The sequence below is a fragment of the Gigantopelta aegis genome, chromosome 10 (genome assembly GCF_016097555.1).
Source record: "Gigantopelta aegis isolate Gae_Host chromosome 10, Gae_host_genome, whole genome shotgun sequence".
Taxonomy (NCBI): Eukaryota; Metazoa; Mollusca; class Gastropoda; order Neomphalida; family Peltospiridae; genus Gigantopelta; species Gigantopelta aegis.
The window spans coordinates 46,628,210-46,654,681 of NC_054708.1; the positions used below are offsets into that span (position 1 = coordinate 46,628,210).

Below are 26,472 nucleotides of genomic sequence, written 5' to 3' on the forward strand. Positions count from 1 at the left end.
ATTTTTTAAATCACTGATCCCATGGCTAGTGGATTTGATAAACATTCTAGAATCCCTGCTCTTATGCTTTAGACAGTTTTAAAATAACCATATGTTTGCCACAAATAGCTATTGTTTAAAGTGTGCTAAGATGTCATTAAACGTTTGTCTCCTTTCCTTTTGTCACTTATGCTTTAGACAGTTTTAAAATAACCATATGTTTGCCACAAATAGCTATTGTTTAAAGTGTGCTAAGATGTCATTAAACGTTTGTCTCCTTTCCTTTTGTCACTTATGCTTTAGACAGTTTTAAAATAACCATATGTTTGCCACAAATAGCTATTGTTTAAAGTGTGCTAAGATGTCATTAAACGTTTGTCTCCTTTCCTTTTGTCACTTATGCTTTAGACAGTTTTAAAATAACCATATGTTTGCCACAAATAGCTATTGTTTAAAGTGTGCTAAGATGTCATTAAACGTTTGTCTCCTTTCCTTTTGTCACTTATGCTTTAGACAGTTTTAAAATAACCATATGTTTGCCACAAATAGCTATTGTTTAAAGTGTGCTAAGATGTCATTAAACGTTTGTCTCCTTTCCTTTTGTCACTTATGCTTTAGACAGTTTTAAAATAACCATATGTTTGCCACAAATAGCTATTGTTTAAAGTGTGCTAAGATGTCATTAAACGTTTGTCTCCTTTCCTTTTGTCACTTATGCTTTAGACAGTTTTAAAATAACCATATGTTTGCCACAAATAGCTATTGTTTAAAGTGTGCTAAGATGTCATTAAACGTTTGTCTCCTTTCCTTTTGTCACTTATGCTTTAGACAGTTTTAAAATAACCATATGTTTGCCACAAATAGCTATTGTTTAAAGTGTGCTAAGATGTCATTAAACGTTTGTCTCCTTTCCTTTTGTCACTTATGCTTTAGACAGTTTTAAAATAACCATATGTTTGCCACAAATAGCTATTGTTTAAAGTGTGCCATTAAACACTTATGCTTTAGACAGTTTTAAAATAACCATATGTTTGCCACAAATAGCTATTGTTTAAAGTGTGCTAAGATGTCATTAAACGTTTGTCTCCTTTCCTTTTGTCACTTATGCTTTAGACAGTTTTAAAATAACCATATGTTTGCCACAAATAGCTATTGTTTAAAGTGTGCTAAGATGTCATTAAACGTTTGTCTCCTTTCCTTTTGTCACTTATGCTTTAGACAGTTTTAAAATAACCATATGTTTGCCACAAATAGCTATTGTTTAAAGTGTGCTAAGATGTCATTAAACGTTTGTCTCCTTTCCTTTTGTCACTTATGCTTTAGACAGTTTTAAAATAACCATATGTTTGCCACAAATAGCTATTGTTTAAAGTGTGCTAAGATGTCATTAAACGTTTGTCTCCTTTCCTTTTGTCACTTATGCTTTAGACAGTTTTAAAATAACCATATGTTTGCCACAAATAGCTATTGTTTAAAGTGTGCTAAGATGTCATTAAACGTTTGTCTCCTTTCCTTTTGTCACTTATGCTTTAGACAGTTTTAAAATAACCATATGTTTGCCACAAATAGCTATTGTTTAAAGTGTGCTAAGATGTCATTAAACGTTTGTCTCCTTTCCTTTTGTCACTTATGCTTTAGACAGTTTTAAAATAACCATATGTTTGCCACAAATAGCTATTGTTTAAAGTGTGCTAAGATGTCATTAAACGTTTGTCTCCTTTCCTTTTGTCACTTATGCTTTAGACAGTTTTAAAATAACCATATGTTTGCCACAAATAGCTATTGTTTAAAGTGTGCTAAGATGTCATTAAACGTTTGTCTCCTTTCCTTTTGTCACTTATGCTTTAGACAGTTTTAAAATAACCATATGTTTGCCACAAATAGCTATTGTTTAAAGTGTGCTAAGATGTCATTAAACGTTTGTCTCCTTTCCTTTTGTCACTTATGCTTTAGACAGTTTTAAAATAACCATATGTTTGCCACAAATAGCTATTGTTTAAAGTGTGCTAAGATGTCATTAAACGTTTGTCTCCTTTCCTTTTGTCACTTATGCTTTAGACAGTTTAGCTATTGTTTAAAGTGTGCTAAGATGTCATTAAACGTTTGTCTCCTTTCCTTTTGTCACTTATGCTTTAGACAGTTTTAAAATAACCATATGTTTGCCACAAATAGCTATTGTTTAAAGTGTGCTAAGATGTCATTAAACGTTTGTCTCCTTTCCTTTTGTCACTTATGCTTTAGACAGTTTTAAAATAACCATATGTTTGCCACAAATAGCTATTGTTTAAAGTGTGCTAAGATGTCATTAAACGTTTGTCTCCTTTCCTTTTGTCACTTATGCTTTAGACAGTTTTAAAATAAAATAACTATTGTTTAAAGTGTGCTAAGATATGTTTGCCACAAATAGCTATTGTTTAAAGTGTGCTAAGATGTCATTAAACGTTTGTCTCCTTTCCTTTTGTCACTTATGCTTTAGACAGTTTTAAAATAACCATATGTTTGCCACAAATAGCTATTGTTTAAAGTGTGCTAAGATGTCATTAAACGTTTGTCTCCTTTCCTTTTGTCACTTATGCTTTAGACAGTTTTAAAATAACCATATGTTTGCCACAAATAGCTATTGTTTAAAGTGTGCTAAGATGTCATTAAACGTTTGTCTCCTTTCCTTTTGTCACTTATGCTTTAGACAGTTTTAAAATAACCATATGTTTGCCACAAATAGCTATTGTTTAAAGTGTGCTAAGATGTCATTAAACGTTTGTCTCCTTTCCTTTTGTCACTTATGCTTTAGACAGTTTTAAAATAACCATATGTTTGCCACAAATAGCTATTGTTTAAAGTGTGCTAAGATGTCATTAAACGTTTGTCTCCTTTCCTTTTGTCACTTATGCTTTAGACAGTTTTAAAATAACCATATGTTTGCCACAAATAGCTATTGTTTAAAGTGTGCTAAGATGTCATTAAACGTTTGTCTCCTTTCCTTTTGTCACTTATGCTTTAGACAGTTTTAAAATAACCATATGTTTGCCACAAATAGCTATTGTTTAAAGTGTGCTAAGATGTCATTAAACGTTTGTCTCCTTTCCTTTTGTCACTTATGCTTCTATTGACAGTTTTAAAATAACCATATGTTTGCCACAAATAGCTATTGTTTAAAGTGTGCTAAGATGTCATTAAACGTTTGTCTCCTTTCCTTTTGTCACTTATGCTTTAGACAGTTTTAAAATAACCATATGTTTGCCACAAATAGCTATTGTTTAAAGTGTGCTAAGATGTCATTAAACGTTTGTCTCCTTTCCTTTTGTCACTTATGCTTTAGACAGTTTTAAAATAACCATATGTTTGCCACAAATAGCTATTGTTTAAAGTGTGCTAAGATGTCATTAAACGTTTGTCTCCTTTCCTTTTGTCACTTATGCTTTAGACAGTTTTAAAATAACCATATGTTTGCCACAAATAGCTATTGTTTAAAGTGTGCTAAGATGTCATTAAACGTTTGTCTCCTTTCCTTTTGTCACTTATGCTTTAGACAGTTTTAAAATAACCATATGTTTGCCACAAATAGCTATTGTTTAAAGTGTGCTAAGATGTCATTAAACGTTTGTCTCCTTTCCTTTTGTCACTTATGCTTTAGACAGTTTTAAAATAACCATATGTTTGCCACAAATAGCTATTGTTTAAAGTGTGCTAAGATGTCATTAAACATTTGTCTCCTTTCCTTTTGTCACTTTTTGCTAAATTACTGAGTATTAATACTAACAGGTGAAATTCAAATACACATTGAAAGGAAAATGCAGACACAACAAAATATTAATCACCCGTTTCTTTTCAGAAATTGTACCGAGCTGTCACAGAAGCATTTATTCGTCTGCATGAAATGAAGAAAATCTACAGAAGTGTCCGACTGGTCAACTGGTCTTGTACTCTTAACTCGGCCATTTCAGACATTGAGGTATTAGAAATAGAACATTTATCCATTTCTTAACTGGATTACTTGCATTTACAATATTCCAGGCTACCATGAATTTCATAAACCGGGAGTAAATATATTTTGAAAATGTAAATATAATTTTCTATATATTTTACTGTGGAAATATCACTTTTCGTTTTTCACTATCAATATTGTATATCTATTTCTTGCCCATTGGACTGAATTAGCCTGTTTTTGCACAGTGCCAGATAACTCTGTCTGGCCCTCCAGGGCTGTTTCTAAATATGCCTTACGTCATAACATGTTTTTACAACAAATCATGTATTAACTCATGTTTTTCGGAATTCTGTTGAATTACTTATTCCCCAAGTTGCCATTTCATGTTGGATCATTGTTTTTAAAAAAACATTTTTACATTATTATTTTTATCTTTATATTTCTGGTTAACTTGTTAATTTTTATGTCATTGCATAATATGGACTATATGTTTCCGCATATGATTAAATGAGTGTGTAGGTGAGATGTTTATGAATCCTTCTACAATAAACAAAACCATAGCGTACAAAATTAATGTTTTGTTACTGTAATTAAATGGGCAAAAAAAGGAATTAACCACCATTGTGAGGTGTAAATAAGGTAATTCCAACCCTTGGGACAAAATGTTTCTGTGAGGACCTGACCTTCACAATACCTCCTAAAGTGTGAGATGATGTTGTTTGTTGCAGGTAGACAAGAAAGACATTCCTGGACGTACATTGATGGCTGTGCCAGGATACAAGGAAAAGGTTGAGTTTGGTGTACTCGTTTCGTTTGCATACAAGGTCGAAGGATCAGGTACGAACACACAAAAAAAATATATGTTATTGTTAGGTCCTCAAATGTATAAATTAACTGTATGATTTTCTTCATATTGAAGTTGTAATTTTATATTCAATAAATAAATAACACCTCATTTTAATCACTCCTTTGCTTCTTGACATGCTTGGAAGTCAGATATGTTTCCCCAATACCAGTTTTTACATCATATTTTGAAGTTATACTTATCATAGGAACTTTGATATTTTCTGTTTATTCAGTAATGACCACTACTCAAAATTACATAATGCATGGAGCCATGTATTTCAACAGCCAGTTTATTATTATTTTTTGCTTTTCACGTTCAGATGATGAGATCATAGTGGCGACCACTCGAATTGAGACGATGCTTGGTGACTGCGCTGTTGCGGTCCACCCTGACGATGCGCGGTATAAACACCTGCACAACAAGTTCATCAAACATCCTTTCTTCGAACGGAAAATGCCAGTTGTCTGTGATGACTTTGTCGATATGGCATTTGGTACAGGTATGTCAGGCTTTTAATAATATTATAATGCATTCTTGCAGTTTTCATATTCATTTTTAAATGGGTTGTTGATGATCTAGTTTGGCAGTCTCAGACTTTTTTTTATTGTTAGTCCTCTGTGTATATAACTTTATCATTTACTGTTACAAATCAAGTTTGACTTTCATGTCGGTTAACTTAATTTTGGACTTAAAATGGTCCTTGAACTTAGGGGATGCAAACATTTGTGATCCAGACATTTTGGGGGGCAACGTCTTAAAATATTGAGCTGAAATTTTGTGTATAACTTTACCATGTACTGATATTGATCAAGTTTGATTTTCATAGCGAATTACCTATTTTTTAACTTATGAGATATGTTAATTTGTTGGAAACATGTCTTGCTTTAACAGTACTTTCAAAATACTTATTATATCCAGTTTTAAGTGAGATATTGATAACGACTGATCATTTAATAATCTAGTTTAGCAGTCTCAGACTTTTTATTGATCTTGAAAGTCTATTCTTATTGGAACCATGACATTAAAGGGGAAATTAAAGTGGCAGTAAAGATTGTTTTGTATCGGAAAAACTTCTTTCATAATTTATACAACAATATGTTTACATTAATTTCATTACAATGCACCTTTCATATTGGATCTTTCTTATAGATTAAAACTCACATTTTATGTTGTTGAAAATAGGTATTACAAAGTTCCTGAATTTTATCATGTTATCAGTTGGACAGTGCAAATAAAAATACCTTGTAGTTTTTCAGTAGCACTAGCCTAAATAATTTCTCGCTCCAGCCAGTGCATCACGACAGGTACATCAAAGTCCATGGTATGTGTTATCCTGTCTATAGGATGGTGCATATAAAAGATCCCTTGCTGCTAATCGAAAAGAGTAGCCCATGAAGTGGCGACAGCAGGTTTCCTCCCTCAATATATGTGTGGTCCTTAACCATATGTCTGACGCCATATAACCGTAAATAAAATGTGTTGAGTGCATCGTTAAATAAACCATTTCCTTCTTTTTTTAGCCTAAATAACTGAGGGTTTCCTCTCTCATTCTCTGTTCTTTCCTCTCATGCTGAGATTAATTTGTTGCAGGTGCGGTGAAGATCACCCCGGCACATGATCCTAATGACTACGAGGTCGGAATGCGTCACAAACTTCCATTCATCACCATCATAGATGACAAGGGAAACATCACCAGTGACTGTGCACAGTTTGCTGTAAGTTGACTAAAAGTTAAACCCTATTTTTTTCTTTCTGTTTTTTTTTTAACCTTATTGTATTTTTATTGTATGAATTTTTTTTATTAATTTCTTTGGTCTGAATGTCAGATACAATTAAAATTGATTAAATAGCTTGTTAAAAACAACTTTCATTTCAAGATGAATCATTATTTTAAGTTGAGTTATTTTCACAGTGTGTATATTAAAAAAAAGAAGATAAGCAGGCTGATCAATAGTTTTAAAATGTTGTGCATTTGTTGTCAGGTATATAGAATGTGTTGCCTTTCTGTACTATCTTAAATAACTAAATATATGTGAACATTTGCTGGTGTTTGTAGGGTATGAAGCGATTCGATGCCAGAAAAGCAGTGTTACAGGCATTGAAAGACAAAGGCCTGTATCGTGAGACAAAAGACAATCCTATGGTTGTGCCGATGTGTAGCAGGTCTAAAGATATCATTGAACCACTTCTCAAGCCGCAGTGGTACGTTGATGTCAAGGAGATGAATGCAGCTGCCATCAAGGTCAGTGAGGTTGCTTGCCTGTTACTAAAAACCAGTCTACTCCTTGTTAGGCCATAGGGAACTTTATAGATAGCTATTTTGCATATTGTCTTTTAGCATTATTGCCTAACTAATTTTTAGAATTTTTTATTACAATGGGTGGGTGGGGGGGGGGGGGGGGGGAATTATACAGAAAACAATTACTTCTTTAAACATTATTTGAACAAGAAAATTTTGTGTGTGTCTGCATCCATCTAGTTTGGAGTCTGTGTGTTTGGTTGACATATTCTGTAAGACAGAACTTATTATAAACATCAGATAATATATTCTAACACTATCGCTGAACATTGTGAATAATTTCAGAAATAAATGCAAAACCATTATCCTGTTAATGTAACCAGAAGTCAAGTGAGCTATGTTTTGTTGGTAATAATTACTAGTAAACATGTTGCCACCTATCCCTGTTTACGAATAGTAAAATTAGAATGAAAGATGCTACAGTTCCTTAAGGAGAGACAAAAACTCTTATTTTATTAGGACTGCATCGGCAATTATGAGGCTAGGTGTTGGGAACAAGGATTCTTTTTAATTCAAAAAATTAATTTCTGAGATGATGGTTAATATATTTTGAGTTGGTTTTTGCACATGGTTTCAACATGTTAAGACTATAAATTAAATGTTTATGTGATGTTTTTTTAGGCTGTAGAAACTGGTGATGTTCGTATTATTCCAGACATGCACATTAAAACATGGAACAACTGGCTTGGTAATGTCAGGTAAGTCAGAATAAGGCATAACATACCATATATAACAATGTTTTTTCTTCTTCTGTTTTCAAAGTTGTGAATTCCTGAGCTTCTTATGAAATGATATAACGTTAAAATGTAGATTTTTGTAATTCTGGAAAGAGAACACCTAAGCACTTTCCGGTTGACTCTTGAACAATGAGCTTCGTTATATTTCCATACGTAAAAACATTTATTATATTATAGTTAAATACGGTATTTGTAATTTGTAATGCCTGCAGCAATATAATTTCAAGGAAATTTGGACTGTTTTCCCTCATCACAAATACTTAATCTCCCATCTTTTAATTGCACATGATTTCCTCAGTTCTCGCTTACGTTCATTCTAGCTGTTTTGTATTAACTGACTTTGTTTATTCTTTATTTAGAGACTGGTGCATATCCAGACAGCTGTGGTGGGGTCATCGGATACCTGCCTACTTCGTGACCGTCGACGATCCAAGTGTACCAGCAGGAACAGTAAGTGTAATAATAACTGGTCACATTCCATGTGGCATAGTAAATGGCAACAGTCTACATAATTATAACTGCAATACTTGTTTAAATAGCATCTAAATTTAAATGTATAGTGCTTTTATAAAGATGCAGATTCACGTATTTAAATAATAGTGAAAAAAAACTTTTAAATAACTGAAATTACCCTTTTATTCTGGAGATGAGTAAAAATAAGTAAGTCAGGAAAGTGTGTACAAATATTATTTAAACATTATTCAAGATAACTGTGCACAATTGTTAATGTTAATATGTTTCTATGAAACCTTCCTAACCACAAATGACTAAAAACATTATTTTTAAATTGCTATTATAATTGGGTGTTGTGGTCTGGTTAGTAGGGTATAGTGTAGTATAGCGATATTGACATGTTATTTAGGATTCTAATTAAAATGTGATATTTAGGACACTGATGACAATTACTGGGTGTGTGGACAAACAGAAGATGAAGCGAGGAAAAAGGCAGCTGAGAAGTTCAACGTCTCAGCAGACAAAATATCACTGAGACAAGGTAAGAAACAAGACTGCTCTGTGCCTGAACAATACGTTACTGTGAGAAAAGAAACCCACTGCACTACATAGGCTACTCTTACTAAATAACATCAAGAGGTATTTAATAAGCACTTTCCAACACATAGGACAGCAACATATCACAGCATTTGATTAACCAGTGGAAGGATAGTAGTTGGAATGATGGAACGAGTCCATTGAGGGCAATCGAACCAACAACCCATCACACTTCAGGCCAGAGCTCTTATCACTGATGGCTGGAATGGGGGAATGAAGGAAATGTTTTACTTAATGACGCACTCAACACATTTTATTTACGGTTATACTGCGTCAGACATATGGTTATGGACCACACAGATATTGAGAGAGGAAACCTGCTGTCGCCACTTCATGGGCTACTCTTTTTGATAAGCAGCAAGGGATCTTTTATATGCACCATCCCACAGATAGGGTAGCACATACCACAGCCTTTGACATATCAGTCGTGGTGCACTGGCTGGAACGAGAAATAGCCCAATGGGTCCACTGACGGGGATCGATCCCAGACCGACCAAGCATCGAGCGAGTGCTGTACCATTGGGCTATGTCCCGCCGCGGAATGGAGGAATGAGTCCATCGAGGGCAGTATGATCCCATGGTCCATCACACTTCCGGTGAGAGCTCTGTCGCTAGCTACATCTCATCCTGAAATTAGTTTTTATTTTTTTGTTTTTATTAGTAGTGTTGGATTTGATTCAGCTGAATAAACGTGTAACCATCAGCAAACAACCTAGATGAATTAATGCTGTGGTTAAAATATGTTAAATGATACATCTAGAAATATGCTAAATCATCTTAATATGTACTGTAAATTACTGTTCAAACAAAACAATTATTATTGTAACTTTTCTTAAGTCATGTGGTAGCCCAAATGAATAAAATTGTCGTTAGGATATGACAGACAGTTTACACTCATGTAACAACATACATTTACAAAGTTTAAACACTTGTGTCTAAGAAAAATTACTTTGTAAATTCGACCCTCAATGTTTATAAAAACAGTTGTTATTTATTTTGTTGTGTAGATGAAGATGTGCTGGACACCTGGTTCTCCTCTGCAATGTTTCCTTTCTCTATATTTGGTTGGCCTGATGAGGTAAGTTTTACAGTATTAACAGTCTGAAAGTGTTTACATAACACAGCTCAATTGATTGATTGAAACATATTTTATTGCATATAATGTACAAATGGATTTGGGCACAAGTTATACAACTTACAAAGCCCTCTCCTAATAACATACGATAATGATATGACAATAACGGCGACTACAACTATTACAAGAATATACAAGAAATTATTCTCCTAATAACATACGATAATGATATGACAATAACGGCGACTACAACTATTACAAGAATATACAAGAAATTATTCTCCTAATAACATACGATAATGATATGACAATAACGGCGACTAAAAATTTTACAAGAATATACAAGAAATTATTCTCCTAATAACATACGATAATGATATGACAATAACAGCGACTACAACTATTACAAGAATATACAAGAAATTAAATATTCTGCTATAGAGCTGGATTGTTGATTGCTTCCTGCTATGACTGGAAATGTAATAAAGTATGATATATATAAGTTAATAGAATCATACTTCCTTTATACATAATGGTTCTGACGGGTTTTTTTTTTTGGTTTTTTTTAATTCTTGAACATTCACCAATTAATAAATTCAAACTATTTTTATTTGGTAAATATTTAAAGTTTTTTAAACATCATGTTCAAGGTATGCTTGAATTTGGTGAATGCTACTATGGCATTAAATTGAGTGTTTTTATGTCTTATTAGTCCCCTACCTGTCCAACCGGTTTCAGTGTTTCCGATAGGTTTCATCTCTGTCCTTCTATCCGTCCATCTATTTGTCTGTGTGTCTGTCCGTCCGTCTGTCCCACTGTCTGTTCCACATAGTTTTCTGAATGTTTTTTTTAGAATGCCTTGAGATATTAATCTGAAATTTTGTGTATAGCTTTATCATGTACTATTACAGATCAAGTTTGACTTTCATTACGATTGAGCCATTTGTGATGGAGTTATGGCCCTTGAACTTGAGCAGTGTGAAAATTTGTTTTCCAGACTTTGTTTTCAGAAGGCCTTGACATTTTGTGTATAGCTTTATCATGTACTGTTATTGATCAAGTTTAACTTTCATGGTGATTTACCCACTTTTCACAGAGGTTTGGATGCTTGTTGTTAATTGAGAATGATTGTGTCATTCAAGTTTCTTGTTGTATATTCCAGACTCCAGATCTGTCGGCATTCTACCCAGGCACTCTGCTGGAGACAGGTCATGACATACTGTTCTTCTGGGTGGCCCGCATGGTAATGATGGGACAGACTCTTCTGGGAAAATTGCCATTCAAAGAGGTAAAATCACTTGTAGTGGAGTTTTGAAAGTATGTGCTTAGTTGCCATGATTGTTTGTAGTAGTATTATGGTGAGCATAATTTTTTAAAACCTTGTTATTTGTATAGAAAAAATTATTTTTATGACTTGCCAAATAATTTAAATCCATTGGAGCAACAGCATGATAATTAAAATCTTCAATTTTTATGGAATTGATAGAGAATTAAAAAGAATCTAAATACATTAAAATGTTTACTTGCAATAATTGTCATTGTTAATAAAAAAATTAGTTTTTTGTTAAAATATCACCTGGAATCATTGTATGGTCATTCATATTAATATTGTTAATAATAACATTTCTATTTTGTAAACTATTGCCTGGTATCATGGTATGATTGTTCATAATAATATTGTTAATAACGATGTTTCTTTTTTGCTAAACTATTGCCTGGTATCATGGTATGATTATTCATAATAATATTGTTAATAACGACATTTGTTTTTTGTTAAAATATCGCCTGGAATTATTGTATAGTCGTTGATAATAATATTGTTAATAACAACGTTTGTTTTTTGTTATAATATCACCTGGAATTATTGTATAGTCATTGATAATAATATTGTTAATAACGACGTTTGTTTATTTGTCCTTCAGGTGTATCTTCATGCAATGGTTCGAGATGCACATGGTCGGAAGATGAGTAAATCTCTTGGCAATGTAATTGACCCCATTGATGTCATACATGGAATAACTCTGGAGGTATGAGCTTAAACAGTCACTTGGGTTAGGTTACCTGTTAAAAAAACCCTGGAAATATGCTACAAAGAATATACCGTTGTTCAGAAATTAAAATTCTTTGGCTTTTTCAGAATTTTGAATTTTATCACTTATTTTTATTTTTTTCTATCTGTTCTTTGGTGATACGGTCACATTAATCTTAGACTTTACATTTTCTAGAATTATTGTCCTGTCACTGTCATAACTGATTGTTCTTCGAGTCACAATGTAGACAAATTGTTACATTTACACTGATTTTTACTTCTAAATGTCAAACACTAATCAAGAGTAGAATATCTCATGGTAATAATTTTAGTTCAAGGATGTGATTTTTCAGCTTTTTATCTGATTTCATCTTTTATGGTGTAAAATAATTTTTTATACAGTAGATTTGCTTTGAAATGGTTAAAAATTACTTTTATTTAGGTATAGTAATAGCAGTCATATCCCTGTTAGTTACAGACAGATGAGATAACTAATTACTAGACTTTTATATCCATTATTCTAATGTTATGAAAATGTACAGGATTGCATTATTTAGTGAGAGATACATTCACTCACACATATACACACACACACACACACACACACACACACACACACACACACAATTCCACAGGTTATTCTTTTGAAGCGAAACCCTTCTTTGTAATGTAGTTTTAATTTTTTTAAATTACTATAATGTCTATACTTGTCATAACTGAATAAAATGCAGAGCATTTGTTCTATAGAAAATACTAAATGAGGTCCCATTTAAGATTGTTTATATTATAATATATAAACAGTCTCTCACGAGAGAGATTATAGTATTTTATTTATCACACCACACGTCAATGAAAAAAATCACACAGAATGATTTCCAAAATAATAACTAAACAAGACATGAAAATGCACAGGTTAAAGACTGAGAAAATGATGTCATTTAGCTATTTATCAGTAAAACTGTTCATTCCTACTGCACACATCTGTCGATAATGTTTATACAAACAATATTATAAAAAAAAAAAAAAAAAAAATTTCATTATGCTGCTAACATTAATCATAAGAATATTATAGCAAATTTATTTCCGATTTAAAAATATGAATTGAAAGAACTATGCTCACACTTTTTGCATGAACATCTATGCAGAGTTGTACTGTGTAACACACAGTGGATCACCTGATCAGAGATCATGACCTCTCAAAAAGCCTATTCCACAATGTGAAAAGACGATAAATATCACATGAGTGTCTCTTCCACTGCAGTGTAATAAAGCAGGGTTTTTGTTTTCTTTTGATAGAAACTGCATGATAAACTGGTTGAGAGCAACCTCGATGAGAAGGAGATCAAGAAAGCAAAAGAAGGACAGGTCAGTATACAGCGTAGGGCTATACTTTGCACATGATAACTGGGGGTGCAGCAAAAAAGAAGAATCGGCCCAAAATGATACACAAAGTCTTTAAGATATACAATAAAGTATATGTCCAAGTTAAAAGGACACCTTTCTTGGGGGTAAGGCAGGTGGAAAACTACTCTTTTTTTTCACCTCCCTGCTAAGTATGGCTAGTCAAGGTTGATGGAAATTGGAGGTACTACTAGATTGAGACATACCTGAAAATGTGCAGTGCTGCTGTTACTGTGTCTGGCAGATACAGCTGTCATATTTTGATGTTTTTGTGTGAGTAGCACTTTATTCTTGAATCTGGTTGTAAATGTGAGCCTTGTTTAGATCTCGGATTGTTTCTTATGTAACTTTCTCTGGGGAAATACAATAAAGCTGTAGAAATGGTGAGCTTTCTTTATCAGTTATGGGGCATTTTTGGGGTGCAGATGTAAATTTGCATAAAATGTTTTACATTTCTTATTTTTATATGAGCCGCTGATACATCACTTCTGGGCCTGTGCGTAAAAAAACTTGTGGACTCAAGACTAACAGTCTTGAGATTTTAACGCCATATCAAGCATGCATGTGACATGATTAAATATTTTTGAGTCTTTACTCTAAACATTTTAAAGCACAACCTAGGTCTCTCTTCTGTTTTTTTTTTTTAAAGCAGGTTTGGTCCCTGTATATAAATTAAAAACTACTATGAGTTTAGGTCTCATGTTTTACTTTTAATCTTGTACAAAATGCCTATATTTGTTGGGGGATTTGTTTTTTCAGAAAAAAGACTATCCTGTTGGTATTCCAGAATGTGGGACTGATGCTCTGAGGTTTGCTCTCATCTCATACACATCACAAGGTAAACTATGTTGTTCTGTTTTTTTAATTTATATCAAAGTATATTGCATTAACTATCTACCACAGTTCAGATAGCTGTGCTTGTTGGAATGTATAATGAATCCAAGCCATTATGCTCTACAGATGTTAATTTATTTGATAACGACCTTGATATAAGTTAAGGTTCTCATTTCAAAGATATCTATCAGTGGTGTTAGTATATAAATCTATGATATCAAATATTGCAAGGCATTACATAATGATGATTAATTGTATGTTTATAACCAGTTTTGGTTCAAGCATGTCATCCTGGGCATGCATCTTAAATTACCTAGGCTACCAGTATGAGACAGAATAATGTTAGACAAAAACTGTTGTCATACCAACTAGCCTCTACTATTGAGGTTGGTAGCTAATAAATTAATATTTAAATGTGGTTGCATAATTATTGATGTTTTTGTACAGGTAGAGACATAAACTTGGATGTGCTGCGAGTTCAGGGCTACAGGTTTTTCTGCAACAAGATGTGGAATGCAACAAAATTTGCTCTCAACTGTCTTGGAGACAACTTCAAGCCAACAGAAACACCACAGGTAATCACTGACCATGACCTAGACTAGGTGAATTACTGTACAACTGTAATGTCAAGTACAATTACGACCAGTGCACCACGACTGGTATATCAAAGGTCGTGGTATGTGCCATCCTGTCTGTGGGATGGTGCATATAAAAGATCCCTTGCTGCATTATGAAAAATGTAGCAGGTTGCCTCTGATGTTTGACATCCAATAGCCGATGATCAATTAATCAATGTGCTCTAGTGGTATCATTAAACAAAAGAATCTTTTTTTTTCTTTTTTTCTTTTTTTCTTTTATTCAAGTACATTTAGAGCAACATATGCAAAAGATATACAAATATTTGAAATCCTGTGATCTGTATTTGTAAATTTAGACCAGATATTAGTGCTACTACATTGTAAATGGCTGTAGTTTATAATTTTCTTCGGTATCGTTAAACAGATATTCTTTTCATTTGTCTTGTACATATCTTTTACTATGTTTATGTTCTGTAAACATTTTAAGATGAGTTGGTACTTAAAGAAACCATAGAGCCCTTTTTCTCAAAACGAACAATGTTGTTCTTCTTTTCATTCCTTGAATGTAGAATGTTTATTTCTAAACGGAATCTTTAGTCTTTAACCTGTTTGCATGTGTGTTGCTGCCAGCAAACATAGAGCATATAGAGGCAGTGGTCATTTCATTTCATTTGACAATAAATGTATTTCTTTTCAACATTGCCTGTCCTCAAATGTGCACTCCCCCACCCTACGGCTAGTAGTCTGGCCCAAACATCCCAACAGCCATAAAAGAGAAAACACCTCAAGTTTTCTCCATTTATTGTTAAAGTCTGTTGAAATATATACTTTAATTTGTTTAGTTTTGGGGGGGGTTTAACTGCACCATTTATAAATATTTTAGTTTCTGTATTTTTCAGTTGTGTGGTAAGGAGAAGGACATGGACCGGTGGATCCTCAGTCGTCTGTCCTATGCTGTAGGACAATGTGCTTCTGGGTTTGAAAATTACGACTTTCCAACGGCTACCACAGCATGCTACAACTTCTGGTTGTATGAACTGTGCGACTGGTATTTGGCAAGTATTGTAGATCAGGGCCTATATTGTCAAAGCTATCTTAGTGCTATGTTATTGTAAAACCTCCGTAGACAATGGCTAGTGTTGTAGTGACGTCAGGATATAGCACTGAAATAGCTTTGAAAATCTGTAGCCAGTCCTCTGAAAATTTCATGCTCAATTGATTATTCGTCCATCAGTCGTACAAGTCTTAAGTTTTACTGGGCTAATTTTGTATTTGCACATTAAATTTAGGACATCATTTATATGGGTTTCATATAGGTTAGATAAATTTTAATTTGTAGAGGTAAATATAGCAAATGATATTTACTAATGACAGTGACCACATAATTATATCAAATGGCTTTGAATATAAAATATGATCGATATGTAACAGAAACAAAACATACATATATATTTTTGTCTTGGAAGATGGGGGAGAATTTATTTTTTACTGAGGCAACTAAGATTTTCTCAGAACATTTAAGCAATCTTTGTTTGCCTTTGGATATGATTCACTTTTAGAATGACAGTTGTCTTCTGTGACACATTTACCATTTCTATAGAAGTGTCCAGTTTTATGATATTCTAATCTTGTTCAGAATTATTAATGGAGTTGCAAATTTAGCAGGATTCTGTGCTTCCCGAAACCCCAGATTATACATCGGAAGCATAGTATTATAAGATGGAATCCCAAAATATCTGTTTTACATTATATTTACAATTATAGGGCTCGAAATAGTAGCCAGCAAAAAGCAGTCCATTTTTATAGACCTACCAGTTGAAATTAAAATTCACCTGCTAAAATTACCAAAAATATCACAGGTAATTTTTTAAGAGTCCTGATGTATGTACGATCATCTCATCTTCTATTTAACTGAGGCTGAGGTCGTGATGCAGTTATATTTTAATTTTATAATGCTCTAGAATATTTCTCAGAGCTCGTAATTTTCTACTGTCCCAAACCCTCCACTTGTCTTAGTTCCAGCAGGCCATATTTTTACTTAGCAGATCATATTTCTTTCGGACATGCTATTATAAAAAAATAACAGCAGACCATATGCTACTGTCTATTTTGAGCCCTGAATTAAGACAGAATTAAAATGAAAATAAATCTCCAAATTCAGTGCCTATTACCAAACATGATTGAGGCCTCAAATTTAACCTTTCCTTTTCTCCATTGTATCTGTCTAGGAATACCTCAAGCCCATAGTGTATGGCAGTGACGAAGACAGCAAGGCGACTTGCCGCAATGTGCTTTACACATGTCTTAATGTGGGTCTGAGGCTCCTGCATCCCATAATGCCGTTCGTAACGGAAGAGCTGTACCAGAGGTTACCAAGGAGACAAAGCAACGAACCGCCAAGTTTAGTTGTGACTCCATATCCACTGGAAAAAGATGTAAGAATTTTGAATGAATTACAATGCATATTTGATATTTTATACATATATTTCAAAGATTAAGATCATGGTTATGCCAGTATTATAACTCAGAGAGTTGCTTTGTTTGTATGTGCTGGAAAAGACATCCATAATTTAATCTGTGCGATTGTTTTGGGTTTTTTAGACTCTAAACATTGTTATTAGTTAGTATGATTTTTGTTTTTTAAATTTTTATTGAGCGTACATTTACTATTGAAAAAAAGCAACTGATTTGGTAATAAAAGTCCACTGACATCAAATTATTATAATTACTAACAATTTTTATTCTAGTATTTTATTTTTGTTTTAAAAACTCTTCTTCTTTTTTTCCCCCAATAAGACCACATTTCGTTACATTAACATAGTGCATGTTATTTTAATTCCAGTACACACTGCGCGATGCTAGACTGGAGACAGCTGTGGGGTTTGCTCAGAACATTGTGAAGAGTATACGGTCAATACGAGCCGACTACAATCTGACACCAAAAACCAAGGCTGATGGTTAGTACGTCTGATACATGCTTTATTAATATCACTGTGTCAACAGACCTTGAGTATAATAACTTATTCTATAAGAAATAGAATGCTTATATCTAAATACAGTTACAACACATCCAGACATGTAGAATTTTAATCTTTTGCAGTCTACTATCACGTTTGGAACCTTTTTATCCATAACCATATGCATTTTCACATAAATACGCAAAATCAAACTCTTTTAAGAAAACAAATCCTCCTGCATTATTTCCCGAAGTGGAACAGTCGGCAGTAAAACCTTCCGAAAGTTTCTGTAGGCTGAAAGATGACCCTTTACAGGTCTAATGCTGATTTCAAGTGTGCTCGTAATTACCATTTTGTCCAACTTCAGTCTTTCCAACCAGTGCACCACAACTGGACAAAGACCATGGCATGTGCTTTCCTGTCTGCGGGAAAGTGCATATAAAAGATCCCTTCCTGCATTAGGAAAAATTAAGCGGGTTTCCTTTGATGACCATGTGTCAGATTTACCAAATGTTTGACATCCAGTAGCCGATGATTAATTAATCGATGTGCTCTAGTGATGTCATTAAACAAAACAAACTTTTTTAACTTCTGACTTGAAAATAATGTCCGAAATACTACATAGCTCATATTTATGAGGAGAAACCTATCTAAAATACTGTAATCTTTTGAATATAAAAGAAAATGTTTTGATGATGAAAATAAAGCATACAAGTTAATTGTGCCATCAAAAACTTATCAGTTTAATACTTTCTCATACTATTTCAATTTCAAAAAATGTCGACATTCATAATTCATAAAAATTTTAACCATCTAGGTCAATAAAATTGAATTAAAGTTACAGCTAACTTGTTTTTAAAATTTGTATTATTAGTAAAAACAGCTAAATTTGTCAGTAACATACATTAGTATAATGGAACCAGAGCCTACTTGCTTACAAGTACACAAAAATTAAAACAAGTTGTACTTAAAAGTTGACATCTCGGAAATATTCATTTTCTAGCACAGCGTAACATATCATAATTATCCTGCCAATAAGACAGGAGCCCACAAGAGAGACCTGAAAGTTAAACGAGTAGCTAAAACAAGCATTTGATATTTCACCTTTTTATTTTGATTTCAGCTTCCTTTTTGTCTTTTGGTAAAATGATTTTTACAAAGTAGACTGAATTTGATCTGAAATGCTCAAAATTAAAATTTATTTAGGTGTAATGTAGAATTTTCACTTTTTTAAAGATAAATAGCCTCTCTTATTTTTTTAAATAGGAATCACATTCCTTTTAAAAGTGATTTTAAAGGCTGAATAAAATTTTGCATTAACAACTTTTAAATTAAAACTCAAGTAAAACTTTTATAAAACGGTTCTGCCCTTATTTATTACTTGTATTGCCTAGTTTTACTGTTACAGGGCTTCTAGATTATGGTAGCCCCACTCCCATGGCTAGTGATATTCAATGTTGGGCTAGTAAATTACTACTATTGCCATGCCCGACGGCTAGTGAAATGTTTTTTGTCAAATATTGCAGTTAACTTGTTAAGTCTATTTTATAAATATGAATATCCTGTTCCAACCCCCCCCTTCCCCCCCCCCCCCCCCCCCCCCCAATGTTAGTGTTTTTAAGCTGTATCTCCCTCTTTAGGTGACATATCTGATTATTACTATTATTTAGAAAAGTTTTATTAACTTAAACAAAAGTAGGGCTAGTGAATTTTTAATTGTGGCAGTAAATTTTTTAAATCATTGATCCAATGGCTAGTGGATTTTATAAAAATTCTAGAAGCTCTGTTGTTATATTGCACCCCAGATATGTTTGTTTCCTCCAGTGTATCTGAAGTGCTCGGACGAGGAGACTGCCAACACATTGCAGGCGTTTACCGAGAAGATCCAGACCCTGTCCAACTCTAGCAGCATCGTCATCCTCGTGAACCAGGACCCGCCCGTCGGCTGTTGCATGTCTACCGTGTCAGCCAAGTGTGAAACGCACATCATGCTCAAGGTTTGGGAAAGCTCAATGTTTTACTGTTGCTTTTGTCTTACATTTTATAAGTAAAAAGGCAATATATAGGTATTACTTCTCTGATGGCGGTGGCGACAGTGTCATTAGTTTTCGCATTTTCATTAGTTTTGTCACAAACTATTACGTCAATGAAACTTGGTTTATAGTTGCACCTACGCATAGACGTTCATCATTGATACAGGCCTGGCACCGTCGTCTCATTGAGGCCACTAAACACTGGAGAAAGGGATGGTATGGGCTGTGGGGGTTGATGGCTGCAACCTGTTTCGCAGATACGTGGTTCGGATCCATGTGTCTTGGCAAGGGGTTGTCACGGGTAGTCTGCCGCTAAGGGGACAGTCCCTGACCTGGTTGTTTTGTTGATATTATTGCCATAAGTGCTATATGGTGTTTCTGTGGACGTTGAATTGACATGTGACGTCACGCTGCGAGGTCTCAGATTCAAGCATCCCTATGACTCACCATCTGTTATTTTCAGTGAGGCGTGGCATGACGAAATTGCATCAAACAGTTCACTAATGGTGTTTTTCTGACTTCTGGGGACCGGTCTCGGTGGTGTCGTGGTTAGGCCATTGGTCTACAGGCTGGTAGTTACTGGATTCGGATCCCAGATGCCGACTCCAAACCCAGTGTGAGTGCTCCGCAAGGCTCAATGGGTAGGTGTAAACCACTTGCACCGACCAGTGATCCATAACTGGTTCAACAAAGGCCATGGTTTGTGCTATCCTGCCTGTGGGAAGGGCAAATAAAAGATCCCTTGCTGCTTGTCGTAAAAGAGTAGCCTATTTGGCGACAGCGGGTTTCCTCTAAAAAAAACCAGTGTCAGAATGACCATATGTTTGATGTCCAATAGCCGATGATAAGATAAAAAATCAATGTGCTCTAGTGGCGTCGTTAAATAAAACAAACTTTACTGTCTTTTTTACTGACTTCTGGACTTCTGAAGGCTGCACAGAGTGGCAATGATTAACGACTGAATGTCTGGCCTTTTATGGTGAACATTGGACAGCATTTGTCCCAAATATTCCATGTTTTTTGCACAAAGCATGCTATCGCTGCAACGACTGCTTGGTTGCATTTCTTTGAGCTGTTTCATGCACATTTTCTCTGGTTTACATCCATAAATCCATTCACAAATTTATTACTCCAAACAATCCATGTCACAATAACTTTTTCCTTTGAGCATATATACTACTCAAAAGAATTTAAGGGTCAAAAATTTATAACCAAATAACTTTCAGAGTGTATTAGATTGATGATGTAAACTACACCAAAATTTTTATTTATTGTTCCATATTTACAAAAACCCACAAATAAACGTCACTGTATACAAGAAAGTCACATGACATGTGTCAAAGTTGAAGGTTGTCAAACATGGATTTTACACATTAGAACATTCATTTAATAGTGTGTGAATCCACCCCTGGCGCGAATACACTCGACACATCGTTGCCTCATGCTGTTGATCAGACGTCTGAAGAACTCTTGGGGAATGGCCTGCCACTCTGCCATAAGACGTTGACCCAGATCATGAAGGTTGGCCGGAGGGGCATGGTTATCCCGAACTCTCCTGCCTAATTCGTCCCAGGCGAACTCTATTGGGGCCAAGTCAGGCGAATATGCTGGCCAATCCATCCTGGCGATACCTTGTTGTCTGAGAAAGTCCGTTACCACCCTGGCACGGTGGGGTCTGGCATTGTCATCCTGCAGAACTGCCCCGCCGCCAATCTGCTGAAGGCCTGGGAGAACCAACGGCCGGATAATCTGATTCAGATAGCGGATTCCATTCAGATTGCCATCCACCACATAGAGGGGGGTCCTGAGGTGGATAGAGATGCCGCCCCACACCATGACGCTGCCACCACCGAACCAGTGACGTTGTCTAACGTTAACGTCAGCGAAGTGCTCCCACTGAACACGTTGCCACCGCAGATGAAGCGTGCACCAGTGACGTCTGGTCGTTCTGTGATGTGGTAGGAGTGGTGGTCGAACAGCCTGGCAACGGCAGCAAGATTATTAGCTCTCAGACGATTGCGTATGGTTTGATCAGACACTCGAGTTCCAGTCGCAGTCCGCAGATTGTCACGTAATCGGCGTGCAGTGGTTGTGCGTTGACGTAGAGCCATATTGGTGATGTAGCGGTCCTCTCTATTTGTAGTGCTTCGGGGTCTTCCCGAACGTGGACGATTTCGAACAGAATTCGTTGCTTGGTACCGTTGCCACAGTCGGCCAACGACACTCTGACTGACACAAAGTCTCAGAGTAACATTTCTTTGCGTATTGCCATCCTGAAGCCAAGCAATAGCCCTTCTTCGATCTTCGATAGTCAGTTGACGTCGTACCATTGTCGAATTTGGAGTGTGCACCGTACACGAACGTAAGCTCCAATTATACGGAAATTCAGCATTGGGAACATGGAATACACGTACAAAGCGTGCAAATGAAGCGCTTTGTGAAAAAGCAAGTTATGGGCACTTAGCAGACCTTTCGCTTTTGCCCTGATTTACGTGCAAATGTAAGCATGTTTTCGCCATTAGAACTAGTCGACAGTGTCATTGACAGTGGATTTTAATTCATTTATGGGTTGCTTATACCCACTTTCGTCAAAATGGAACAATACCATGCGTGACATTATGGTCTAGCTAATATAATTGACATTCAGAAAATAATGTCGAAAATATCGTCTGACCCTTAAATTCTTTTGAGTAGTATATTTATTTGTTATATGTATACAATCCTCTGATGCTACTGGTTGGTGGTGCTGAGTGAAATAAAGAACTGTTCTGTTATGGCCCTTCTGAGATGTGATGGATTGTTCAATCAATAACCTTTAATGGACTCTGGGTGTGTGTGGGGGAGGGGGTATGACTAGTACAGTACATCAAAGACTAGTGTGTGCTGACTTGTCTATAAAAAAAACTACATGTGTACATATAAAAGGTCTTTGCTGCTTTTTATTAACAGTGGCTTATGTGGTGGAAGCATGTTTCTTGGTCTCTCTTGATCTAGTGGCAAAATAGCCATATTTTGTCACCATATCGGATCTATGTGACAGTAAAACACTTCTTTCTGTTTTTTTCTTTTAGTTCCTTTGTGGGTGTACACAAAATTGCCTCCCAATCCCACTATGTAATCAATATGGGAACCGTCTTTCTCACTACTCTATGGTCAACTGCATATGGACACATAATTAACTACCAGTATATTGTAAACTACGTATGTTGAGAAATTTAATCCCATTATAAAAGGGGAAACTGGTTTATGTAGTTTGGACCTCGAAAAAGCAGAATTTCATAAAAGCTCTAATGCATTTCTTTTTCGTAATCCAACTTGCATCTTATTATTTTTCTGGATTTATATCATTTCTATATTTCAAGAACCATATTATTACTTCTAGGGTCTGATTGATGTAGGAAAAGAAATCTCGAAGTTACAAGGCAAACAAGAGACTCTAGGCAAACAGCTGAAGAAGCTACAGGATACATCGACATCCGACGACTACTGCAGTAAAGTACCAGAAGACATCAGGAACCAGAACTCTGAAAAGGTTAGATTTTTTTTGTTTTGTTTATCATCTTTTTTGCGGAAAACCGATATCATTTTGGAAAAACTACTGTAATTCATAAAGTATTAATGATCTTAACATTTAGCGAAATCCAAATAAGTGACATATTAGCGACACAGAATTTTAGCGAGGTCGTCATATCAGAAACTAAAAAACGAATAAGCTTAAGTTGTAGGATCAGCTGAAATAATGTTTTTGACGAATGTTGACGATTATGCAGCTTACAGACATCTTGAATTTAGTACAAAATTGCAGTAATGTGCATGCTAACTAACTGTTGTTGTTTGCTATCCTTTTGGTTTAATCAATAATATGTAACCATTTTTGTGTCTTCAGGTAATCATAGACAAAACAAACCGCACAAAAGGTTTTCAGAATAGTCCGTTGTATGTCTCCTTAAATTTAGCTTCATCAAATATTAGCGTCTTGTATGACCTCGCTAAATTCGCTAACATTTTATGCTCGCTAACATTTCTTGATTCACAGTATTCTCGATAGTGCTCTCTTTTCCCCTAGTGTGGATGAAGAAAAATGTAAAGTGATCTTTAAAAAAAAAATGAAGGCATCTGTGAACTAAAAACAAATAGAATAACAATACTCTGATACTTTCTAAAGCTCAAATCCAAAACAACTTTGATATTCACAAAATAGCAGGTTTGTGATTAACTCTTTTGCATTCAGTGTACAATCAGGAAACGTCATCACTGATGCAAGTCTCCAATGTGAAATTTGTAATTTTTAACCTACATTTTCCCAACTTAAATTGTAAGAAAACAACTGAGGTAACAGTATCTTGATGTATCGAATATTTTAGGGAACATCCTAGTAAGTCTAATTATTTAATAAAATTTACTCAAGAACTTAATTAATATTTGTTAAATATTTTTTTAAAAACCTACCATCATGGTCATTAACGTCATTTTTTATGACTCTTTTATCAAATCTATTTTTACTTTCACTCGATGACGAATAATTCCAATCGTGATCTTCTTCAAAGTCTGTATCAGCCATCATTGTCAGTGAATATATCCTTTAAAACATGTTCAATTTTCATTAAAAAATAATTTCCAGTTTGTTTTAAAAGAAATAGAACCCATATGTCATAAATAAAGTTTACAAAATCTATCTTCTTTTTTTTTCATTTTGTTTTTGATATTATGGTAACAACTTAAATATGAACAGTTGTCAAAAAAATATATTGAACTTGTTTGATTGTTATTCTATGTTCTTGTCTTCACAGAATCAAGATAGATAACTCTTGTGAATGTGAACAGCTGAGTTTACCAAGACGGGTTTTTACGTTAGTTTTGTCGAGAATGGGAGGGAAAGAGTTGATTACTGTAGTTAATGAATTTGACCAGAACACCCCCCAAAATAATAACATTGAAGTTGTAATTTGTTCTAAAAAATTAAAGCTAAATTGAGTATATCTATTTCTTTTTTTATTTTATTTCAGATGGACCAGTTATCAATAGAAATAGAAAAGTTATCTCAAGGCCTTAAGACACTAGCAACTCTACAGTAGACAGACATGGATTAGCTTTGTTTTCATCTTTCTTGGATGTAATATTAATCTGCCATGGCTCAATAAAGTGGAGAAAATCAACAACACTTGTACAACATTTATGTGTTGAATGTGATATTTTCTGGTCAGAGATATTTGAGCTACAAAGACTTATGAATGAAAATCCTGTTGAGAAGTAAATACCACCGTCTACCGGATATATATTTTTTGTTTTAATTCACTAAACAAAATGTTATAATATATTTTGTGGCAAGGGTGACAACTCTTACATGACAGCTCTACGTTAGGTTTTCACGTTCAGATCCATTTCATTATTAGTGAAACTTGGGTCTTGGTTATTCCTTAATGTTTATTTCAGAGTGAATTATAACAATTTAAATTTTTTTTTAATGAAATAGAGCTAAATTAAATTATACAAGTTTGCAAACACAGAATGAAAAACACCTGAGTCTATAAACCAGGTTTTGGTAGTCAAGACATTTTATTGCATGGAATTATTGTTGCATAAGTGCAATAGATAGCTTATTCTTATTATTTATTTTCAATTAATGTGATGTATTGGATCAACTACAGTGTAGTATGGTATGGTATGGTGATTCAGTCTAAGAAGACATTTCATATTTCATGTATTACTTTGTTTGACACCCAGTAGACGATGTATTTTTCATGCTGGGGTGTCGTTAAACATTCATTCATTCATTCATTCATTTCCCTTATTATTATTATTGTGTCTGTTTATCTTCCATGTTTAAATTGCTCTTGGATGTATAAAGCACCAATAAATAAGACTTTGTGTTTGACTTAGTCATTTTATCATTTTACACAAATGTAACATTTAACACATGGTTATTATTTTTGTCATTTTATTTCTGTGCAGACTAGTTGGCTTTTTTGTTTTATCCTTAAAGTTTGCAGTTAATTAAACAGAAAATTTGACCATTGCATGGCACCAGGAAACTGTCAGACATGGAAGTCGAAGAATTCAAACAGGAGTATCTTTAATTTTAGAAATAATATTACATACGATTTGATAGATGTTTTTGTGTAAATTCATGTAGCATGTTATGGAGTGGTTTTTCATTATTTTAAACAATCTCTCCTCCCTTCCCCACCAAACACAGCTATCTTCACCTTCGATAATTTATTACAGGGCTTGGGAATTCTCAGATTAGCTGTTTTTCTGTCATGGAACATTACGTTTCCTCACATTTTAATCGTCCATTCCTCCAAAATGTGTCAGATGGCACAGATTTTAACCTAGGATTTCAAGAATTTCCAAGACCCCTCTAGATTTCCTCTTCTTTACAGTTCACCAATTCCCACCCCTGAGGGCTTTAGATCTCACTAATTTGGGCAGAACGTTTGTTTTAGTTCAGTACTGCCATTAACATCTGTTGTAGAGTGTCAATATTCAGAAATGAATTTCAGGTTCTTTTAATCTAATGTAACTTAATATTTCAGTGGTTTTGAGGTAAAATATTTTGAGATCAGCATCTTTGTATTTAATTATTGGGCATCATTATATTGGGCACATTTATCACCTCAACTTGATGCAATCTAAAGCCCTGTGTTATTTATTAAAAATTGTAATTGTATTTATTTGGGTTGGAAGTCGCATTGACCATATTTTATATCATATCGATCACTTTA

General features: G+C 34.4%; 1 protein-coding gene across 1 annotated transcript in view; it reads left to right on the forward strand.

Moving 5' to 3' along the window:
• The window catches only part of LOC121384625 (valine--tRNA ligase-like), a 36,429-nt gene extending 10,810 nt beyond the window's left edge, over window positions 1-25,619 (forward strand). The window contains exons 8-27 of the mRNA XM_041515089.1: window positions 3,812-3,931; window positions 4,636-4,744; window positions 5,074-5,253; window positions 6,345-6,469; window positions 6,811-6,996; window positions 7,675-7,751; window positions 8,150-8,240; window positions 8,679-8,784; window positions 9,848-9,918; window positions 11,078-11,203; window positions 11,838-11,942; window positions 13,241-13,309; window positions 14,105-14,183; window positions 14,627-14,754; window positions 15,657-15,812; window positions 16,986-17,192; window positions 17,600-17,714; window positions 19,539-19,711; window positions 23,130-23,279; window positions 24,754-25,619. Coding sequence (XP_041371023.1) covers window positions 3,812-3,931; window positions 4,636-4,744; window positions 5,074-5,253; window positions 6,345-6,469; window positions 6,811-6,996; window positions 7,675-7,751; window positions 8,150-8,240; window positions 8,679-8,784; window positions 9,848-9,918; window positions 11,078-11,203; window positions 11,838-11,942; window positions 13,241-13,309; window positions 14,105-14,183; window positions 14,627-14,754; window positions 15,657-15,812; window positions 16,986-17,192; window positions 17,600-17,714; window positions 19,539-19,711; window positions 23,130-23,279; window positions 24,754-24,822 — 2,442 coding nt within the window. The 3' untranslated portion in view covers window positions 24,823-25,619. The remainder of the gene's footprint in view (window positions 1-3,811; window positions 3,932-4,635; window positions 4,745-5,073; window positions 5,254-6,344; window positions 6,470-6,810; window positions 6,997-7,674; window positions 7,752-8,149; window positions 8,241-8,678; window positions 8,785-9,847; window positions 9,919-11,077; window positions 11,204-11,837; window positions 11,943-13,240; window positions 13,310-14,104; window positions 14,184-14,626; window positions 14,755-15,656; window positions 15,813-16,985; window positions 17,193-17,599; window positions 17,715-19,538; window positions 19,712-23,129; window positions 23,280-24,753) is intronic.
• The last annotated feature ends 853 nt before the right edge of the window (window positions 25,620-26,472 follow it).